Source organism: Engystomops pustulosus, chromosome 7 (genome assembly GCF_040894005.1).
Source record: "Engystomops pustulosus chromosome 7, aEngPut4.maternal, whole genome shotgun sequence".
Classification (NCBI taxonomy): domain Eukaryota; kingdom Metazoa; phylum Chordata; class Amphibia; order Anura; family Leptodactylidae; genus Engystomops; species Engystomops pustulosus.
Window position 1 is genome coordinate 105,701,703 of NC_092417.1, and position 22,742 is coordinate 105,724,444.

The 22,742-nt window shown below is 37.4% G+C and overlaps 1 protein-coding gene across 1 annotated transcript in view; it reads left to right on the forward strand.

The window, feature by feature from the left end:
* Positions 1-22,072, forward strand: part of LOC140070705 (cadherin-8) — a 291,808-nt gene extending 269,736 nt beyond the window's left edge. The window contains exons 11-12 of the mRNA XM_072117492.1: positions 13,896-14,147; positions 20,092-22,072. Coding sequence (XP_071973593.1) covers positions 13,896-14,147; positions 20,092-20,585 — 746 coding nt within the window. The 3' untranslated portion in view covers positions 20,586-22,072. The remainder of the gene's footprint in view (positions 1-13,895; positions 14,148-20,091) is intronic.
* Positions 22,073-22,742: the final 670 nt, after the last annotated feature.

Consider the following 22,742-nt stretch of genomic DNA (forward strand, 5'->3'; position numbering starts at 1 on the left):
GGGAGGATGCACGCCACGCCAGGATGACGGGCCGTTTCGCGCAGTGTGCGCTTTCTCAAACCTCTGCCTTACATGTGTAAATGGAAAGGTTCAGTTATAGCTAAAACGTCAATAAGTAATAAAGTAGTGATATGACCTTTAGAAAAAAATATGAGAGCCTGAGATATTTCTTATTATTTAACGGTTAATGATGGAAATGATGAAGCCCAATTACCAACAGTGGGAATAGTCTTTTTCACTAGCTTCATTTTATCCCTAAGTATTCAAGTAAATGTTTTTGAAGATTTAGAGATTTGTGAAGGCCAGCCATGATTTTTTTTTTTATTTTGGGGGGAATTTTTTGCTTAACAGTCTTCATAGCACAACTTGGAACCAGAGTTTAAAAATGTAACTGAATATTATTACCTTTGCAAGCAATAAGTATTCGAGCTAAAGCATTGATAAACAGGTTATTACTTCAACAAAAATTTAGGAATCTAATAACTTATTACCTCTTTGTGACTTTGTACACTGACCTGAACTGAGCTTTTTAAGTTCACAGAAGTGCAGTAGGAGCCAGACTGTGCACTATTGCTGGTTTCTTACTATAGAAAAGAAAACGAGCCACTAAGAATAATTTTCTTTAAAAATTTTTGATTTTATATATTTCTTTTTCAAAAATTGGTTACAAAAATTACAAACATGTCAGAAAGGATTTTTCTTTTTTATCAAACATTTCTGAGGTATTACCTCTAAGTCCTTTATCACATATAGTTTGGGTTGCAGGCAATTCCCATTTTTAGAGTTTCACTGTACCGTGGCCTTGTAGAGACTTCTCACAGGTGAATTTCAGCAGAGGAGTAGATGTTCTTGTTAGTCACTTCTTAGCAGAGAAACACTCGCATGGTTTTCGTGACGTTTCGGAGGTCACGCCTCCTTCCTCAGACATGCACATCTCTATCTCTCTCTTCCATTTATACGGAGATAGCCGGAACTTTATTTGCGCTTCAAAACATATACTTAAATCTAAATTATTTACAATTATTGCACAGTTACTATATATATATATAGCAGACAATGTAAGAGAGAGCTTTTCTCTTCTTCCTTTTCAAATTTTACATGGAAAAAGGGAAATGCTATCTAACCCTCCAAACACGAAGGGAGGGGTGAAGGACTAACAGCGATCAAAGAAATACATTAAAGTTACATTCTTCGTTTATTCCATTTGGATTTAACGTTTCAAATTTATATATCCAATGGACTTCCCATTGGAGTAGGCGTCTTTTTATATTCTCTTTATCATATGCTTCAACCTCCTCTAATACTGTCCATTTCAATTCAGACACATTGTGTCTATATTCAAAGAAATGTCTAGCTAATGACGTTTCATAATGTTTCTTTCCTTTTTCTTTCCCCTCTTTTGTTGTTTTTATTAAATTTTTTTCATAATTCTTAATAGCTGACCTATGTTCATTAATACGAATTTTTATTTGTCTAGATGTTTGTCCTATGTACGCTTTCCCGCAAGGACATTTAATCATATAGATTACGTTTTTACTATCACAGGTAAATCTTCTGATCACATTTCAATAAATCCCAGTGTTTTAGTATTGTTTTCCTAATTAAATTAAATTCTTTCTTTAGATTGCACCCCATGATATCCTATTTATCACAGTCTGCACATCTATGTTCCTTTATTTCTTCAGCCCATACTTCCATGTCTATCTCCAACCTGCCTCCTATGCCCACTCAATAACCAGCCTGTGCCCCATGACCTCCTCTTTTTCCAGCTTCCATCCAAATGTTTCTTCTATCTTTAGCCTATACTTTCATTTTGCCCTCTTTTTTGATCTTGTATACTCATGTTCCCCTCTTTCTATTCCCCACTCTTTCTCATAGAATGCACACCATATCCGTTTTCTCCATCCTACATCCATATGGGCTCCTCTTTCTTCAGACATTACCTACATGTCCCCTCTTTTTCAATCCTGCTTTCCTTTTTTCCAGTATATTCCCATGCCCCTCCAACCCCCCTATTTTCCTATCTTGCAACCTAATATCAACCTCTTTAACCAATCTGCTCTGATTCTCCTCTTTCTCCAGCTTGTAGCTTCATGAATCCTGATTTATGTAGCCAGTTGTTCATGTTTTTGACATCATTGTAGGATCTGTATAACTACTAGTAAATTAAATCTACATATGAAAACTATTTTTTCTGATAACAATGTCATCCCAGGTCCTTATATTAGAACAATGATATTGTTTGTGTTTTGATGTGAATGTGCACATACTGTTGCATGCACAAATTATTGCATATTAAAAAAAAACAAACAGGTTTTTAAAAACAAAAAATAAATAAAAACAGTTATAGCACTGTGGGATGTTTATAGTTATTGGGGAAACAATGATAAATATAAAAACAATATGCAATACACTATGTATTCCATACAAATAAATAGACAATTGCTGTTTACAATATTTAAACATTAAAAACTGAAATATAGTAAATATTTTGGGATGTGACCAGCTCTGGGACCATATGAAATGTAAAACAGCCGTTACTTAACTAATTATCTTTCTGCTTGAATGGATATGCCCATAGATGTGTCTAGTAATGATCAGTTTATGAAAACAGAATTAACAGAATTATAGCTTGATTAAGATGTATATCCTGTAAGACTTTGTAGCTACCCTTTGAATGTGTTTGTCTGCACTGTAAATTTCAGTCTATCACACTAGAGATGATTAATGGGAAATTGAATTACACAGCTGACACGTGCTTGTAACTGCCATGGTTGGTGGTGGTACCAAGCTCAGTTAATCTGCCATGGTCGAGCCCAACCACAACACTTACCAGTGCAGCATAAGGGCACCTTGCATGGCATATTTTTTGATCCCCTGTGATGTCTTCAAGGGGCACCAATCGGTTACCATGATAGCTGGAAGCCCTTACAGGCTAACACAGCTGTCATTAGGCAATATAAATAAATCTTTCATGGACTGTTATATAGGAACAATATATGCTGTTCCTGAATTGCAGAATATACTGCAATACATTTATATTGGAGTGTGTTGTAGAAATTATCAGACATTTTTAGTTTTAAATACCCTCAGGGGTCTGAAATGGCATAGAGTTTAGAGTTGGCATATAATATAAAATTTTGTATTAGATGCAATAATATTGGTCTTATAGAGTTTAAATGAAATCTACCACCAGTATAAACTCTTTGAAAATTAAGCACATCTACAAGTATGTGTGCCTTCTGAACCTGGATCTGATCTTCTTTAGACATGAATTCCCCATTATTTCTTATAATTTGAGTTTTGAAAACATGGTAAGTAGGCTCAGGGGCTACTGTGTATGTCACAGTAGCTCCTGGTTGCTCCATGTTCGGCTAATTATTCACACTTCTTGCAGGAGTTTATGCCGTCCTCCTCCCTCCCCTTCTGCCCAGCCTGGGAGCCTATGAGAGGAAGGGCAGGAGGGCAAGGAGGGCAGATTCCTGCAAGAGGCGTGAATAATTAGAGGCAGATGGAAGAAGAAGGCTTTTCTGTGATGTACACAGCACAACAGCCTAATTAGCATATTATTAAAACTTAAATTACTAGAAATACCAGCAATTTCAGTGCTAATTAAAACAACCACCAGGATCAGCAGGCACACGGCTAAATGGAGGTGTGCTTAGGTTGAAATTTGTTTATAGTGGTGGTAGATTTCCTTTAAGGTAAAGTTGGGGTGAACAAATCTGCATGATCAAAAAAATCTGACATTGAGTGCCCAGTATAGATTGTAAACATTTATACAGTTTTATTTTCACATGAATCTGTAGTTCTACCAATCCCATTACTCCCACTCAATATGATATACAAGTCATCATGTTCAGTAAACAGGCCCATTATCCAGGACAAGAAGTAGACTCAACCTCAATGATGGAAATAATGTTGTATTTAGAACTAAAATTACGCTTTGCATTTTAAAATTCGAACAACTTGACCTGATATTATAGTAGACATTTGTTTGTCACAAAATTTTAGATTACATTAAAAATAAGTATAACATATAATCACACAATACTTTACATGACCTTTCAAGGGAAAGAAATATAGCATGAAAAAGGCAGTCAAACTAATGTATCTTTTTACGTATCTCTGCATAGGAGGATTTTATAACCTGAAACCACCATCTATGAGTCACAGCAGAGATTTGATACTAAAATTGTCTCCTGCTTTTGCAGTATATGAGATGTATTGCCAGTTGTTAGAAAGGATTTTGTGTGATACAACATGTTTTGCAGTGAGCAATGCTAATAAAATGTAAGTGGTCATTGCAGCTTCCCACCTGTTTTACCACGGTTTAATCTGATTCAATGTTGATGTCTAGTTATCTAGTTTGGAGAAATCCATCAACAATTCTAACAATGAAATGAGTAAGTGTGTTGTGCAGGGAGTTGTGCAAATTTAAAAAGGTAAGACCTCCTCTACGTATCTACTTTAGCAATGCAATTGTGACTTTCCTAATCTCCCCTGCGTCCAGACTCTTGCAATCTAAAAGGTTCCATAAATTACAAGAAGTTGGAATTTTTCTTCAACCCCAAGCAATCAGTTCTGTTAATTTTAGGGCTCAATATGCTAAAAAGATCCTTCACTATCTGGAGAATGGTGCAACGCTGTACATACCGAGTGCCAATCTAACTGTAGACATTGAAAATCTTGATAGGGTTTCACTATATTTCCCTGGTCCCTGCACATTATAGATACCGTATATACTCAAGTATAAGCCGACCCAAGTATAAGCCGAGGCCCCTAATTTTACCACAAAAACCTGGAAAAACCTTTATTTTTTTTACTTGTGTATAAGCCGAGTTTGGGTTTTCAGCACATTTTTTGTGCTGAAAAACTAGGCTTATACTCGAGTATATATGGTAAATAGATACATTATTTTCATATCCCAGAATTGCATCTTTTTGTTTTACCAAACACATTGGCTAATCACGTTCAATATTAGCAAAAGCTGTGTGATAAAAATTTTCTATACAATCGAACTAGAAGAGGAGCAGAGTAAAATACCATCTGGAAACATTAATATTTTAAGGAGCTGTTCAAACAAGTGAGATCTGTATGTGCCTTACTTTCTCTATTACCTGCCATTAATAATGGCATTTGTAAGAAACTGATGGGCATCTGCTGAGACATATCAATGTTTTTTCTATAAAACAATATTTCCATCATGACAGTTTGAGAATCAGTAATGAGGATTCTCAGTAAAAGAATTTGCCCATCTGGTAGGTGGTCTCGCAAACTTGTGCTGTCAGGTTGTATGAAGAGCAGTCTTCTTGGCAGTGAGGTTTAGATTTTTGATAGAAAATTGAAAAGTTACATTGTGTGTGCATGCTGTATAATTGTTTCATCACTTTGACCCCACTTAGTGTTCTCACAATGGACACATTTCCTGAACTTTAATGCTCTTGGAAACACAAAGGAACCAATATGTAACATTTCAGAAATGCAAAAGTCAAATTGTACATTATAGTGGTTCTCCCACTGGTTTTTGGCATCGTGCTGTAAAATCTTTGTTACATGAAACTTAGAATAAGTAGATTTATGTGTGTTTTTCCAGGCCTCCTTTTGTCATTCTCACTGTACATTTATTTCCCCTTTTTATGTGTTTCTCATTCATACTACTATGGAAGATGGAAAAGAGAAAAAAATGCTATAACATTAGAAAACTGGTTTAAATAAGCACTGTCAATGGGAGGTGTACATGGTTTATTCAAAGATGGCCTAGGATCACAATATGTTATTGCTCACAAAAAAATTGGTAAAATTAACCATTGCAAATTAGCATTTAACAGGATCCAGACTGCCCACCGCAATAGTAATAATAGTAATAATAATAATAATAATAATAATAATAAAAATAATCTTTATTTATATAGCGCCATCATATTCCTAGATTCTTTTAAATCATGGAGCGGGGGGGGGGGGGGCATATACAAATAAAATACTATATTACAGAGAAAAAACTGTCATATGGAACAATAGGGTAGAGGGACCTGCTTATAAGAGCTTACAGTCTATAAGGAGGAGGGGGTGACACAAGAGGTATCAGAGCTTGTATAATGGTCCATCCATTCTTTATAAGGGAATAGATTAAAATAAATTAATTAATACTGCTGTTTGAACCATCCTATATATACTGTTCCCTACTGTATATATATATATAACTAGTGGCTGGGCTCCCTACAACCCAAGCCATTGCAAATCTATGCCATTGCAAGCTTTTGGAGACAGCCCAAGCAATCAAGCAGATAACTGTTGGGTCTACTGTTGTCAACACCTAATGGGAACCCTGGAGAGAAGACAGAAGCCCTCTTTTGTCTTCTCTATTTCTCAAACGTCAGTCTGTTATGACCTTTTTGGGACTGAAAGTAGAAAAAGTAATAATAAATTTACATTGCAAAAATGTGCTCACCCCTCCAGTCTGCAACATCACCCTATATGACAACAAGTTACCCTAAAACATATATGTGATGCATCCAAATTTGTGGCAAACACTATTAAAATTAATATTTTGGAGTAACACTTTAATACAGTCAAAATCAGGTAAAAGGAAAACATTTATGCACTTTTTTTTAAAACAAATTTATAAGATAAATGTGCCATATTTCTTCCAAAAATGTTGAACAATCACGTTGCTTTCCCCAAATATGAAAAATGTAAAGCCATTTAAAATTACACATGCATGTGTCTGTTCCTGAAGTGGCAAATCACCCTGGTGCTGAACCAGCTAAAGAGGCACATGATTAGTGATTGGTGGACCTATTGAAATTAGAAAAGCTGTCTGGGACTAGGTTTGGGAACCGTACCTGGACCCCAAACAATAAAACTTGGATTAAGAAGGTGTTTGTTGCTTAAATATCACTGGCAAAGTCGGCATCAGCATTTAAATTACCTGCAGCTGCCATTTTGGGGAGGGATGAGCTTCCAACAATGTCTTCTGGGAGAAATGATGAACCCCAAAATAGTTTCGCCACCAGCAGTGACCTGCACACGGCAGCAAGTAATTTAAATGCTGCAGACGGCTTTGCTAATAACTTTGCTTTCAGCACAGATTGAAGTGTTTTGTCTTTTGTCTAGAAGATAAAGGCATCTGGATCTGCCTCTCTAAAAAGTAACTGTAAAGTTACCACATATCAATAGGCCTTGGAATGTAAAACAACTTTGCCTATTATATTTGTTGCCTAAATCCAGCAGTATACCCCTCAGATTATCTGAGTGGTGCAGTGGCTACTTCCTCTGCCTATGCTGATAAGACCGGTAGTGCGTAGTATAAACAAACTCTAAGGACTCCTGGGAGGGGCTCCTTCTCATTGCTCGCAGAGGAGGAGGTCATGTGACAGAGCTGTCTCTGTGTATGTAGTAGAGCTGGATGTGTTCAAAACTGTTGATACAGATGTCTCCTGCACAAAATAGTGAGGTATAAGACATCCCTTGTTCCCTATCAGTTCCTCCATCCTGGTTTGTGATCCTACAGAACTTTCTCTGTCTCGCTATACATCTCACGCTGCTCCACTCCCCCACCATGTCATTGGAAGTATCAGCTTTGTGGAGATAAACTATTAACCCTCAGTGCTCACACAGCACAGACTTACTTATGATTTCTACCACTTATTACATGTTCCCTGTTCCTCCATGTGATGGAAGCTGCCAGGCTAGTCACCATATGCATTCTGTATGTGCACTGTGCAGTGTGCAGTGGATTTACTTGTGGGAAACTTAATGGATTTAATGCTAAATTGCTTTGAGAACACAAGGCATCATGGGATCTGTGCGCAAGCTAACTGGCCTAAGCTTGAGCGGATAGACAGGCAGACATTAGTCTCCACCCACGTCACCTCTGATAAGAAAGATTTTTGTCAAATAATTTCAGAACTTTTTTACATGACTTTGGAAAGAAAAGGATGAGCAGCACAATGTAGGTATTGTTCTGTTTGTTTTTAAAAGGGGAATCACATATAATAATTTGGTAAAAACTTAATGACTTCACAGATATTCTATAAACTCCATAGACCCAATAGCACCTTATTTAATGTATGGCTTGAACATATGATATTACTTGTAACCTAAATCTGGCTTTGTTTGTCTGTTTTTGGGACTTTTCTTGGCTTTTCTGCTGGTCAGATGTATCTTAGCAGTTTTTCCTCATTGATACATGTAGCGTCTGGTCTTTTGTGAATTTGCAATGTTTTAAAACAAAAGTCTCAAAAAGTCTTTAAAAGTTGCACCTGAAGCAGCCATAGATTTGCACAAAAATTTGAGACTATTTTGCGACTTTTAAAAAAAGTCACAACTTTCACATCTGGATTAAGGTGATAACTCAGTGAATACTGCAGAAATCTAGACAATGGCCAACTTTGAAGGGAAACTGAAAAAGTTGCAAATGAACACAAGCATCATGAAATGTCTCAAAAATTAAAGAAAAGGGTAATCCAAAAGTTTGATATGTGTCCTCTATGGTGTCTGCACCTGTAGTATAGCTGGTTTGGTCTCAGTACTCAATATGATTTGAAGCAGTAGGAAACCATCATGGTGACTCTTCATTATACTTAAGAGCTGGGGTCCTGGTTTCAAATACAACTGAGAACAAAACCCATGGATATTCCATGAGTCAGTTTCTTTTCCATATCCTGGTTTTACTTCCATAGTGGTGAAGCACTGTGGAATATATGCTATATAAGCAAGAAAATGATAAAATGTACAAATTACCTATTTGTAGATTTCTCCACATTTTCAATTACTTTGTTAATTTACAGTACTTTGCTCATATACAAAATACATATAAAGAGGTATATGAACCCAAATATACAGTACTTTAGATTCCAAGCTAAGAAATTGTGAATCAATAAATCCACAGACTTGTGTCATGTGAGATTTGAAATGACAATGGACAGTGGAGAAAGTTATGTAATACAGTACTAGTAGCGTGGTTCACATGCCAGTTGTTCTGTTGGCGGATCCCCAAGGTAAATGCGCTGCAGCAGATAAGGATTTCTCTGCTGTTTCATAGCCTGACATTTTGCACGTTCATTTACCTTCACATAGGAACAAAGCCAAGCTGGCATAATGTGAGAGGGTCAATCAATTGCACAGTGGGTGAATGTCAACTTAGAGCTTATTCATTTTTCAGACGTGAGACAAATACCTAAGAAGCTCTCATGCTTCCCTGGACCTTGGTCAATAGAGGTGTTCTAAATCTTGAAGGTAATTGAAGGTAACAAAGGACACTTGAGTGCTGATATTTGTATGCCAAACACATGACTAATGTCTTGTTCACCATTTACTGAACAGTGGATCAATCAGATTTCATAAAACAAAATTATGACGCACTGAATTTTTACTACAATTTTTCCTTGACATATTTTCATAAATTACAGGAAGGCACAAGATTTTAGTGTATTTGTCATCAGACTGAGCCACACATATCTTCATATGTAAAATGTATGTCAGTTGATTTAGAGATTATTAAATCAAATACTAAGTTGTTATGAAAAACATTTCAAAACATTGGGCTTTAAAGTCTAATATTTGAAAAGCCAGATAGAAACTTCATGCATGAAGTCCATGGAGGTGGCTGAATAATGCATTTAGTTTAATAAGATAAAAATACCTAAAAAAACAAGGTGAACATACACTGGTGGGTCTTAAAGGGTTTTTTTGACCATATGAAAAACTGCCAGTGCCTGATACCGCACTTGGGCATGGGGATAGGTGGCAGAGCAGATATGCCATGCCCTGTAAACAAACAGGGGCACGGTTCTGGTGGACCCTGTTTGTTTACAGGGTCACAGAAGCTGGGCTCAGAGCTGCTTTCAGACAGCCGATGTGATCGGCCATGTCCACTTGTCCCCATATCTCAGCGCTGTATCATGCACTGAGATATAGGGCAGGTGGGCATGGCCAGCCACCTCTTCAGGCCAGAAGGTAAACTCAACGTAAACAAACAGGGGAATGGACTGGAGAGACAGTGGCGCAGGACACCGAGAGGTACCACAGAGGTAAGTAAATGTTTATTTATTTAAGTAGCCCTCTCCCGGCCACAATTAAATTTTTTTAAACCCCTTCAGGAACAATGAAAATAGAAAGTAGCATCTCTGGCAATTCACTGGCAACCCACTGCTTTCTTCCAATACTGTCAGTGTATAATTTTAAAATTATATTGCATACTTATATAAATGTTCCCTGAAAAAACTAACATTGAAATGAGTGATTATTTATTAGCATTAGATGAGAAAGCAATATATGCTGACACGTATCTCTAACTTTTATTACACTGCATTTATTTAATTTTTTTCTAGTAAAATTCCCTTAGGCTCTCTCTATTGATAGTAATATAAGCCAGTAAGTTACTTGAACAGTATTTTGAAAATATGTTATCATTTTGACAGCTTTATATGGCTTTGAATGTCCTCTTCATCAGAGTAGAGATTTGACAAATGACTAGGTTAAATCAATATAAAAAGCGGTTAAGTAAGCATTTCAACTACAACATAAGCCATCAAAGCAGCACATATGAATTTAGAAAGATGAAAAAGAAAGTGTCTCAACAAAGTAACAACCTATTTAACCATCAATATATTCATTTCTTAAAATGCCTGGAAAATTAAAGGAACGGTGCCTCCTTTAGCTGCAGACCTATCACTAAGCTTCCTTTTTTACATGTCTTTATGAATGAAAGAACCTTAATGGCACATAGAAAAATGGCAATAAACATTTTTTTAAAACAATTGAAAATCTAGGCTGTATTTTTGAGCAACTTAAACTTTACATGGGATTTTTCCTTCTAGCTGTCAGGAAATAGATAATAGTTGTGCCACCTGTGGGACACACACCTATCTGAGCTTTCCCCTTCCCATGCAATGCATATTGTACTGTACATATCCGGCCACTTTCAACTGTACGGGAGCGCCGAGCATGTAGTTTAGACTATTTTCACTCCCACATTTGGGCCCAGCTGCAGGAAAGGGATCAGGGGACCCCAGCTATCACCTATCTCGGATAAACTGATAAATTCTGAGGAGATTAAAAGGGAGCTTCACTAAGGCACATGTTTTGTAGGGACCCATTTTACAATAGGGCAGTTGCATTTAGGGCTATGGGGACTTTATGTCAATGAGTAAAGCTCTGTATGCGACAGGGCCAACTTATATTACAGTTACTATAAAAGTATTGTAGTTAAGACCGTTTAACACTCTAATAATAATAATAATTCCTTTAATTATATAGCGCATACAGATTACGCAGTGCTGCACAGAGCTTGCCAGATCATTCTGCTCTTAAGGTGTGCATGCAACTTAGATATCAGCCTAATTATACCTTGCTTTCTGATCTCTGAACACATGCATCCTCATCTTAGCCAACGTTGCATTTGTGCTTAAAGGGAACCTGTCAATCGGTGTTTATATATCAATCTGGTCATTGGAACCCAGGAAATTCAGAAACCGTACATGATTTTCTCCAAAAAAGTTATCTGCTCTTTTAAAATATACCTTGCTCATTGTCAAGGAAGAAACTGAGTTATATTGGAGTTCCAAAGAGTACCCAGATCATGGTGAAATCCTGTGAATCTCCCTACTCTACCATTTCTTATAGCCATGTAGCTTTCCACATTTGCCATTCCAATTCAGCCTTAGAACAGACACATAGAAAATGCAGAAATACATCTGAAAAGGTACAGATAACACTCCGTGCTGCTAGTTATACATCAGTGTACAGCTATACATTATATCCAACCAAAAATGGCTAGTGTAATTGTGTGAGGCTCATCTGTGGCATCATGGGATAGAATGCATAGTGGAAGAGAAATCTTTAAGAAATAGAAAATTCAAAGTGGTGTTTGATCAAAAGTAGATGGTATGCTGTGTATGTAAAAGAAAAGAAGTCCACCTTTAAGAAAAGCAGACATGGAGCTGTGATGAAAACATGTGTTCTGCTGGATGTCTTTTTAATAAGGGATATTTTGAAATGACAGCACATAAGCACAGTTACCTTAAATGTGATTATTATTCAAAATGTTCCCACTGATAAATAGGGTATTACATGTGTAATAGGAAAACAGAAGAGATGCCACTGAGACTGGATTTTACTGCAGGTTTGTTATGTTATGTCATTCCCTTAGCTCATCTGGAAGGGGAGGAAGGATCTGCATAGGTCATAGGTCAGTAGCAACTGGGACAATCAAGCAAGGCTGGGCTCCATCATGTCCAGGTTCCATGGCAGACCAATAGTCTTTTGTATAATACCGGGTAAAGGTTACCGCCAAGATAGAGTTCTGTGAATAGCTTTGTTTTGAGAGTAAAAAAAAATCCTTGGCAAAATGAATCTTTGATTGTGATGCTAAACATAGTGACAGTAAATATCGGAGCAGTCGGTGTGTAAGCATAGAGGTTACAGCAAAGGTTTAAAATGTATTTAATATCAGAAGCAGACTTCCTTATATCAAGTTAATGATATTACATTCTCCTTGTGTATTGTTGGGAAGCCAGAAACATAACCTTTACTATATTACTATGAAACATCTCAATTGAAATTTTATTAGAAATGTTTTTACATTCTCATTAAAAAGCTTCGGGCTGCATGATAATTCTTGCTGTCTCAAGCTGCTAGTAAAAGAGCTTCATGACATGGTAAAGGAGAAAATCGAGTGGCTTCAAGAGGTTGCCCTCTCACTGTAAACTCAAAATCATACTCTCTTTTTGGGTAAATTTTCTCAGCTGATCTTTTCCTCACTGAAGAGTCCTTCAACCTTATTTTTGCTTAAACTCTCTAAAACAAACTACTTAATTAATAGAGCAATGGACAAATCGATTACTGGAGGACAACATGTACCCAATTATATGTACTGCTTTCATTTTGAGGCAATAGAAGATCCTTATCATGCAGATGATTTTGCCAATCCTGAGAGGTTTAATTACCTGCTTTGAATAAGAACAAAGATATTCTAGTAAGTGTCAAAATTGTTACTAGTGTTGTCTATCCTATACAGGCAGTCCCCATGTTACATACAAGATAGGGTCCGTAGTTTTGTTCTTAAGTTGAATTTGTATGTAAGTCGGAATTGTATATTTTATAATGGTAGATTTAGACAAAAAAATTTTTTGCCCCAGTGACAATTGGAGTTTCAAAATTTGTTGCTGTAATTGGACCAAGGATTATCAATAAAGCTTCATTACAGACACCTTACAGCTGATCATTGCAACCTGGGACTATAGTAAAGAATTCTGAAAGCTTCACTGGAGGTCACAGGGGGCAGAGGGGTCCGTCTTTAACTATGGGTCGTATGTAAGTCGGGTGTCCTTAAGTAGGGGACCGGCTGTATGTGTCTTTTGAGTGGTTTTAACAACAAATTTAAGAAGTCACAACATGTATTTAATGTATAGTGTGCAAAAATGTCACTGGCCACTTTGCCAGCGGGATCTAAAGAAATAGCTGAAAACAATGGAGCACAAATCTGTGCATCACCTTCATTGTCAAAACATGAGATATGCCACTAGAAGTCATATTACTAGGTTTGGTATTAAACCAGCTACTGTTCAGAATAAAAACTATTTAATACTAAGTTTAGATATTCCTTTACCGGTGCCAATTAAACAGTCAACACACACATTGTGGGTTGAGGTCTGCTAATTCCTACTCCATCAATATTATCTTTTATTACATACTGGCCCACATTTATTAAAACTAGCGAAGTGTGGTGTACTATGTGCAGTTTGTCCAACAGCCTATGGAACAGAGAGTTAAAGTTTGAGAATTTTATTTTAACGATAGGCTAATACTATTTGCTTTAGTTTTTCTATCTACATGCACATGTCATATTCACTTCGAATTACTTATATTGATTCTTTTCTTCTTTTTTTCAGATAATTCCCTAAGCATTTTGGCAAGGCATAATGGATTTAACCGGCTAAAGCAAGAAGTTTATCTGTTACCGATTATTATTAGTGACAGTGGCAATCCTCCAATGAGCAGTACCAGCACCCTTACTATACGAGTCTGTGGTTGTAGCAGCGATGGAGTAGTACAATCATGTAATGCTGAAGCCTATGTTCTGCCAATTGGGCTCAGCATGGGAGCTTTAATAGCTATTCTGGCCTGTATTGTGCTCCTACTAGGTAAGTAATGGCAAAGGCACCCATAAAAACATTATCAATGGTGATGATGAGAGGATCTGTTAAAATTCCTGCATATCTTTTGGCACTGATCATGACATGTTTTAACATTTAATATGCTGCTGCCAAAGTTGGCAGCAGCATTTAAACTACTGTGGCTGCAAGTGTGCCACCATTTTGGGGAAATTCTTCCCCAAATGACAGCACTGTCCGCCATTTGAATGTCACTGGCCACTTTGCCAGTGGGATATAGAGAGTTAAAGTCTGCGATAGTTGCTGGCAATGGTCGCAGGTGTTAACCGCAGGGGATGAGGGGGAATTTTCAGCCAAACCCTTCCCGAAACTTTGTGGTTTAGGTCCAATTATAATTAAGACCAATTATAATATATGCAATAAAGTATGTTTTCTAAAAATGCGGCCATTCTCAGCCGAGTCTGGTATTGCATCCCAATTCAATGTACGGATTGTAATCACTCTTATTAATCACAATATACTCACAATATTTCTGCATCCCAAACATGCATTAGGGTCCACTTAGAAGTTATCAGTTGAGCAGATTTATGGGAACTATCATAAGATAAGAAAGAGAATAGTACAACTAGTGTAGGAATAGACAAGTCTTTTGCTGCGTGGGATTTACCAGTGTGTGATCCCAGCTGATAACTCTGGCATAGTTTAACTCTCTATTCATACTTTGCACCTCCTATTATTTGGCTTTGGTTTACATACATTAAGCTGAGGCAAAATTCTAATTCCATTAGCATTATTAGCATTTGAGCTTGTTGTTTCTTTTATGACTTAAAAAAAAAAGTCACACCATGGTTGCAGAGTCTTGAGCTACTCATACCATTCCATCGCCTACTCCTGCTACAAAAATAAGACAGGAAAGCAAAAATAAAGACTGAGAGATCGAGAAGATTGCACATACAGTAATCATATATATAACTGAAAAAAGATTTGGAGGTCAAATGTCAGGACAGGTCATGACCGACATACACTCACCGGCCCCTTTATTAGGTACACCATGCTAGTAACGGGTTGGACCCCCTTTTGCCTTCAGAACTGCCTCAATTCTTCGTGGCATAGATTCAACAAGGTGCATTCCTCAGAGATTTTGGTCCATATTGACATGATCGCATCACACAGTTGCCGCAGATTTGTCGGCTGCACATCCATGATGCGAATCTCCCGTTCCACCACAGCCCAAAGATGCTCTGTTGGATTGAGATCTGGTGACTGTGGAGCCCATTTGAGTACAGTGAACTCATTGTCATGTTCAAGAAACCAGTCTGAGATGATTCCAGCTTTATGACATGGCGCATTATCCTGCTGAAAGTAGCCATCAGATGTTGGATACATTGTGGTCATAAAGGGATGGACATGGTCAGCAACAATACTCAGGTAGGCTGTGGCGTTGCAACAATGCTCAATTGGTACCAACGGGCCCAAAGAGTGCCAAGAAAATATTCCCCACACCATGACACCACCACCACCAGCCTGAACCGTTGATACAAGGCAGGATGGATCCATGCTTTCATGTTGTTGACGCCAAATTCTGACCCTACCATCCGAATGTCACAGCAGAAATCGAGACACATCAGACCAGGCAATGTTTTTCCAAATTGTAGCCTCAGTTTCCTGTTCTTAGCTGAAAGGAGTGGCACCCGCTGTGGTCTTCTGCTGCTGTAGCCCATCTGCCTCAAAGTTCGACGTACTCTGCGTTCATAGATGCTCTTCTGCCTACCTTGGTTGTAACGGGTGGCAATTTGAGTCACTGTTGCCTTTCTATCAGCTCGAACCAGTCTGCCCATTCTCCTCTGACCTCTGGCATCAACAAGGCATTTCCGCCCACAGAACTGCCGCTCACTGGATGTTTTTTCTTTTTCGGACCATTCTCTGTAAACCCTAGAGATGATTGTGCGTGAAAATCCCAGTAGATCAGCAGTTTCTGAAATACTCAGACCAGCCCTTCTGGCACCAACAACCATGCCACGTTCAAAGGCACTCAAATCACCTTTCTTCCCCATACTGATGCTCGGTTTGAACTGCAGGAGATTGTCTTGACCATATCTACATGCCTAAATGCACTGAGTTGCCGCCATGTGATTGGCTGATTAGAAATTAAGTGTTAACGAGCAGTTGGACAGGTGTACCTAATAAAGTGGCCGGTGAGTGTATGAGCCAATGGCAAAAAGGAGAAGTATTGAATGATAACAATTATAAAAACTTTACAACATCATATGTCACTAGTTGTGGGTTCCTGGATTTGACTGTGTTTTTGGGAGGGGAGCTTAGCAGTGATACAACAAAGTTTTTCTTATACTAGATATAATATTTACCTTTTCATTCCTTTAACCGTATTCTATAGCCTGTTATCAAGGCAGATACTGCATCCTAAGAGACGAAGATTATATCATATTTATCAGACACAACAACTAAATCATTAAAAAAATAAATCATTTCCGTGTAAAATGTTAAAAAATAATTGAAATGATCTATTTAAGAAAAGCAGACCTGTAAGATGAGAGCTTGTACACACAATAGAGAAGAGACGTTGGGAGCTTTGAATGATGCTTCTCTGAATTCGGCATTTGTGCAGAAAATTTATTGTAGGTGGACCACATGCTGGGAAAAAGTAAGAACGGAAAACTTTTAAGCAGCCGCATACTGTTTAATGGAAACCAATGAATTAAAATAATGGAGACAAAAAAAGAACACTCTCTTCATATATTCCCTGCTAATACATTATCAAAGTATGCCCTTCAAAATGGCACATTTAATGCTGCATTGTGTTATGGTAAAATACTGTCTTTAGAAACAAATACCAAAGATTTACATTTAGTTTCATTAAAAAAGTTATATTAAGGCCAGTTTTAATTTTTTCACATTTAATACAATGATTGAAGTTCGAATACAAAACATTAAAAGGAAGACTTGGCATACAAATAAGCGTCCACATGGTTCACTGAAATCCTTCCACTGATTGTTATTGCAGCTCAGCAAAATCAGATATACATTTTAGGGGTACAAGCATATTGGGGCACATTTACTTACCCGGTCACTTGAGTTCACTGAAAGTGCATTGTCCGTCTATAATGCTGTGTGTGGCTATTCACTAAGATCGTGCACCTGAAATCATGAATGTGTCTCTTCCGCGCTCAGGTCTGACAGAGTTGACCATCTTTTTTGTGGTGCATCTTAAACATATTTTAAAAGTTAAAGGAACCTACCACCATAAATCTACCTATAAAGGTAGATTGGGTGGTAGGTGGATCAATGGGACGTGAGGATAGCCCTTTTAAGGGCTAATCCTCACGTCCCTGCACTTTTTTAATAACTTTTATTAGATATTTATTCAAATTTACTTATGCGGCTACTGGGGCGTGGAGTAGCCGCATATGAGATTACAAGAGGCGGCTACTCCACACCCCGGAAGCCACTTTACCCCTCCTACTCACCCATCTTCGGCGCGCAGCTCCGCGTAGATGCGCGCCCTCGTCCGGCGATCCTGCCGTCTGCGCATGCCCAGAAGAGCAGGCCCGCGCCTGCGCGGTCACTACTCCGAAACAGGCGCGGGCCTGCTCTTCTGCGCATGCGCAGACGGCAGGATCGCCGGACGAGGGCGCGCAGCTACGCGGAGCTGCGCGCCGAAGATGGGTGAGTAGGAGGGGTAAAGTGGCTACCGGGGCGTGGAGTAGCCGCCTCGTGTAACCTCAGAAGCGGCTACTCCACGCCCCAGTAGCCGCATAAGTAAATTTGAATAAATATCTAATAAAAGTTATTAAAAAAGTGCAGGGACGTGAGGATTAGCCCTTAAAAGGGCTATCCTCACGTCCCATTGATCCACCTACCACCCAATCTACCTTTATAGGTAGATTTGTGGTGGTAGGTGCCCTTTAAATATGGCGCTCAGTCCGAATCAGTCGGACTGTCCGAAGGCACGCCCCCTAATTTGTCACATGATAGCCATCACAGCTGTATCACAAAAGGGTCACGTGCGCCACAATCCCAATGCATACACTTCTTAAATACCTGTGAAGATCGTGCACTGTCCGACAAATGTGCACAGCGTGCAGTAAATGAGCCCCATGATGCTATATCTAGTGCACAGGCCCTTTCAGCCACCAGTTGCACACTTCACACCCCTCTACACCCTATTGGTGAGGAGATGGCGTAATAAGGAGCATATGCACCTGAAATTGTTCCTATTTCAGTGCTTGTACGGCAGATTTCAGGTTTAAAAGCCCTAATAAATATGCCCTGTAATCCTAAAAATACTAATGGGCAGATTCATCAATCTGGCAAGGACAGAATTCTGCCATAATTTACAACCAAAAATCTGTCTCAGCTGTCTATCATACCTTAAACCACCTCTTTCCTCTTATAATCTACAGTATGCTACATTTTTTAATATTCATTTTAACCTCAATTTGCAAAAGCAAACAAAAAACAAGTTACACAAGGATCACATTTTCTGTGTGGCCTCACAGAAATAGAATTTATATTGCTAAAAACATAAGCCAGAACAAGAAAAAATAATAATTGCCGTGCAGTAAACTAGGCCACTTATTAGAAGGCGAAAAATATAACATAACAGTCTTTTCATGCGCCGGATTAATCATCCAGCAGAATTTCCCCAATTCCCCCCTATTTCCACCAATGAGTACAGTATACTGTATCACATGCTATTGATCACTGACCAAAATGAAGAGTGGGAATACAAATAGCTTACCAGCATGGAGCAGTGACTCACTATGACCAATTTGTAAGTATATAGGGGCAATACTGGTTATAACATGCCCCTATATATAATAAACAGATTACAGGTACACTATCTGTAAAATGTCAATGTACAACTGAGAATAAAATACCTAATAAAAAAGTGATAGACGGTAATACACAGAGTATCATTGAAAGTGCACTTAATAAAGACATAAATATTTCACTTTACTCGGACACATGAATTTGATACAAGCTATACTAAAATGTAATAGCTCTATACAAATAAAGTGCCCAAGTGTTAGAGTTATACCTTGCTTTATATCAGACACTTAGGTCCTAAAGTGCATAAGATAGAATACAAGGATCACATCTTGTATATACCTTGTGTAATGCTAGCAGTATGCTGTAACGCGTTGAAGAATGAAACTACCTCAAGGTACTTTCACTGCGGCTTCATCTTGAAGTGTGTGATACAGATAGAAAGGAAGTATATATATAGAGAGATTCTAAAGAAATAATTGAAAGACATACTACACATGTGCAGAGATATAATGGGTGCATCCAGCATGATTTTTGGGCAGGTCACATGTGCAAAAGACTGCAATAAAGACGGCCCATTATGACGTCACTTGGCGCCCCAGTCTTGTACTGTTCCAGATTTATCAAAATGTCTGATGCTGGATGATAAATATTGTGTAGTTTTAAACTGAAGATAACTTGCTGCTTTGCCACCATGTATTACTGTTAACCAGAAATTGGAATCCATGCTATTGGAAAAAGCTCCACCTGGATGAACTGGAATTTTTTTTCCCTGTAATTTAAGTCTGCCTAATCTAAATTTACCCCTCCTATCATTTGATGCAGATTTTTTTTTTTTGTCGCAACTTAATTCAAACCCCTTTAAACCAAGGCCACAGCCATTTTACCAAGGGCATTCCCCTTTTGCTGCTCCAGGTGGAAGAGTTTACAAAAACTGTCTGAAATGTTTCAAGGTGTTTCATAAAGATTTTTGGTGCAAACTGCAACAGAATTCTATCACACACAGTTTAATAATTCTGCCCCAATAGGTTTCATGATCTTCCAAAAATCAGATTATTTGGGGCTGTTTAGTTGGCCACTGTTACACTTGTCGATCTCTTTTAGAACACTCATACAATTACAACATTAATGTGTGCAGTAAATAATACATGAATTAACATTATTTTATTTTTTATGTTTTATACAGTCATAGTTGTTCTATTTGTGACACTTCGAAGACATAAAAATGAACCACTAATTATTAAGGATGATGAAGATGTTCGTGAAAATATAATCCGTTATGATGATGAAGGAGGTGGAGAAGAAGACACAGAGGCTTTTGATATTGCAACTTTACAAAATCCTGATGGAATAAATGGATATTTACCTCGCAAGGACATCAAACCTGATTTCCAATTCATGCCTCGGCAAGGTCATACATCTACTCCCAATGGTGTCGACGTGGATGAATTTATTAATGTGAGGCTCCATGAAGCTGACAATGATCCCACTGCCCCACCTTATGACTCAATTCAAATTTATGGGTATGAAGGGAGAGGATCAGTGGCTGGTTCTTTAAGCTCATTGGAGTCATCAACATCAGACTCAGATCAAAATTTTGACTACCTCAGTGATTGGGGTCCTCGTTTTAAAAGACTTGGAGAACTGTACTCAGTTGGAGAAAGTGACAGAGAAACTTGACAATGAATTAACCTTTTTTTTCCGAACTTCACACTTCTGTAAAATTTTAGGGTCATTGTTAGTTAAGACTAATATGGCCAACTTGTTTTAGAGACAATTAGCACCAGTCATCTATAACAAAACAAATCAACTACATTGTAATGTTGAACCAAAAATTGTGTACGTTAGGGGGTAAGTCTTGTGGAGTAAAGTTTGTGAAGTATCTAGAAGTCATTGGATGTTCAGTATTCACTTGGGCCACCTCAAAGGTTGAAGATTTGGCATCTGGAATGTCTACAGAGTCAACAGAGCAATTACAAAATGTTGGAACTCTGGACAAGCGGCTGGTCACTCTGTTATAAAAGTCTTCTACCAATAATGTCTACTGCAACATTTTTGAAAGAAGGAATTAACCACTTTTTACTAAAGCAATATTTGGTCTTCTAATGAATTTTGATAACATTGATTCCCAACTGGCTTCCACTGTGTGATGACTATACATTTTACTAACCTGGTGGCTTAGAAACTACCAACTGAACATCATCTCTACATGTTTTTGGGCCTTAAATTATTCACGTCTTATCACCGATTAAAAGAAGAAATTTTTTTTCAGATAATGTTTTCATTATTATGAGATCAGTTTCCCCTTAACTGAGGCATGTTTGTATAAAACTTTTTTGCAACAAGTTGCCAACTGCCCAAATAAATTGGAAAATATGTAAAAAAAATATATATACATTTTATCTTGTTCCACAAATTATTTATTAATTTCTCAAAGTGCTATTTATTTTTTTCATATCTTTATTTATTGAAGAACTATGTTAAAAATACATAACTATATATATAATGTATATCCATTAACTAATCTTTTATTTTTTTGTACGCATATACGTAATGTTTAAATTCATATACATTTTGAAATTTTATGATGGCTTTTAATGCCGCAAGAGGTAATTTAATAAAGGGGCAATGTATATTTGCAGTAGCTGAATTTCAATTGAAGGCTGAAAGACAACAAAAAAATTTTTCCGAGAGGCTTTGTCAGTTTTTATATTTTGTTCAGAATTATGGTATGATATATGGTGTGTTTTTTATTACAAGCACAAACATCTGGTAAACAGGTTCATGTGAATATTTAAACTTTAGAATTTTAGCATTTTACACATTACACTGTACAGTGACAGACTCACGCTTGTAGTTATCCAGTGTTCTAGAGCAAAAATCAGTGTATATATAATTTTAGTGCTTAAGTCAGCATTTCCTTTCTATGATATTTGCTAGTTATGCACAGGGACAATTGCACACAAAAACTGGCAGCACCAGCGGCTGCACTCATATTAAATTTGCAATTACCAGTAGAAATTGTATATTAAATCAAAGTATCACATGCAGATCATTTTAATTTTCTACTTTGCTTTGAAGCTATATTATCATTTGTTTATTTACTTCATGTATTGGAAAATTCCTGTATTGTTTACTACTTGGTGAAATATATTTTTATAAATATCTCTCTGGTCTCTCTCACTCTCTTACAAAATTGAGAAATATTGTGCATATTTTGTATTTTTCAGAAAAGGTTCAGTGAATTATGACTTTGGTGGAAACAGCTTCCACTGTGTTCTATATGATTTATCAATGAATGTAGGAAAATATTGGCCAAAAAACTTTTGAAAGCCTTTAATATCTTGACCCTAACATCTCATACTGTTTTCTGGCAACTTGCCCTTCTCAAGGGCATGCACATCAATCTATAGGTTGAAGTATTGAAGTATGTAATAAATCTTACTCAATGTTTAACACCTCAGTAGCTGCAAAGGGAGGTGGATGTTAAGAGATACAAGCCAGTAACCTTTTGTGCCTAGTAAAGTTGCCCATAAATAGAATGTGCTTATTTTATTATTTTATTGCCTTATTTGTAAGATTCTTTTAAAATATTTGTTTCATGCAAGGGCTTTTACTAAAAGTCTTTCAAGCACTCTATTACTATAAATGTATATAGTCTTTAATTAAGCTTTATGTAGTTCTCAGCAACAAATAGGCTTTTGCCATGCCACAGTAAATGTATTGATGCTGACTAGCAAGATATTGGCGGTATTAAGGTACAGCAATATATGATGTTAAGATCTGAATTTCCATGCCTAATATGTGTTTCACATTGACGTTTTTTTTACATTTGAT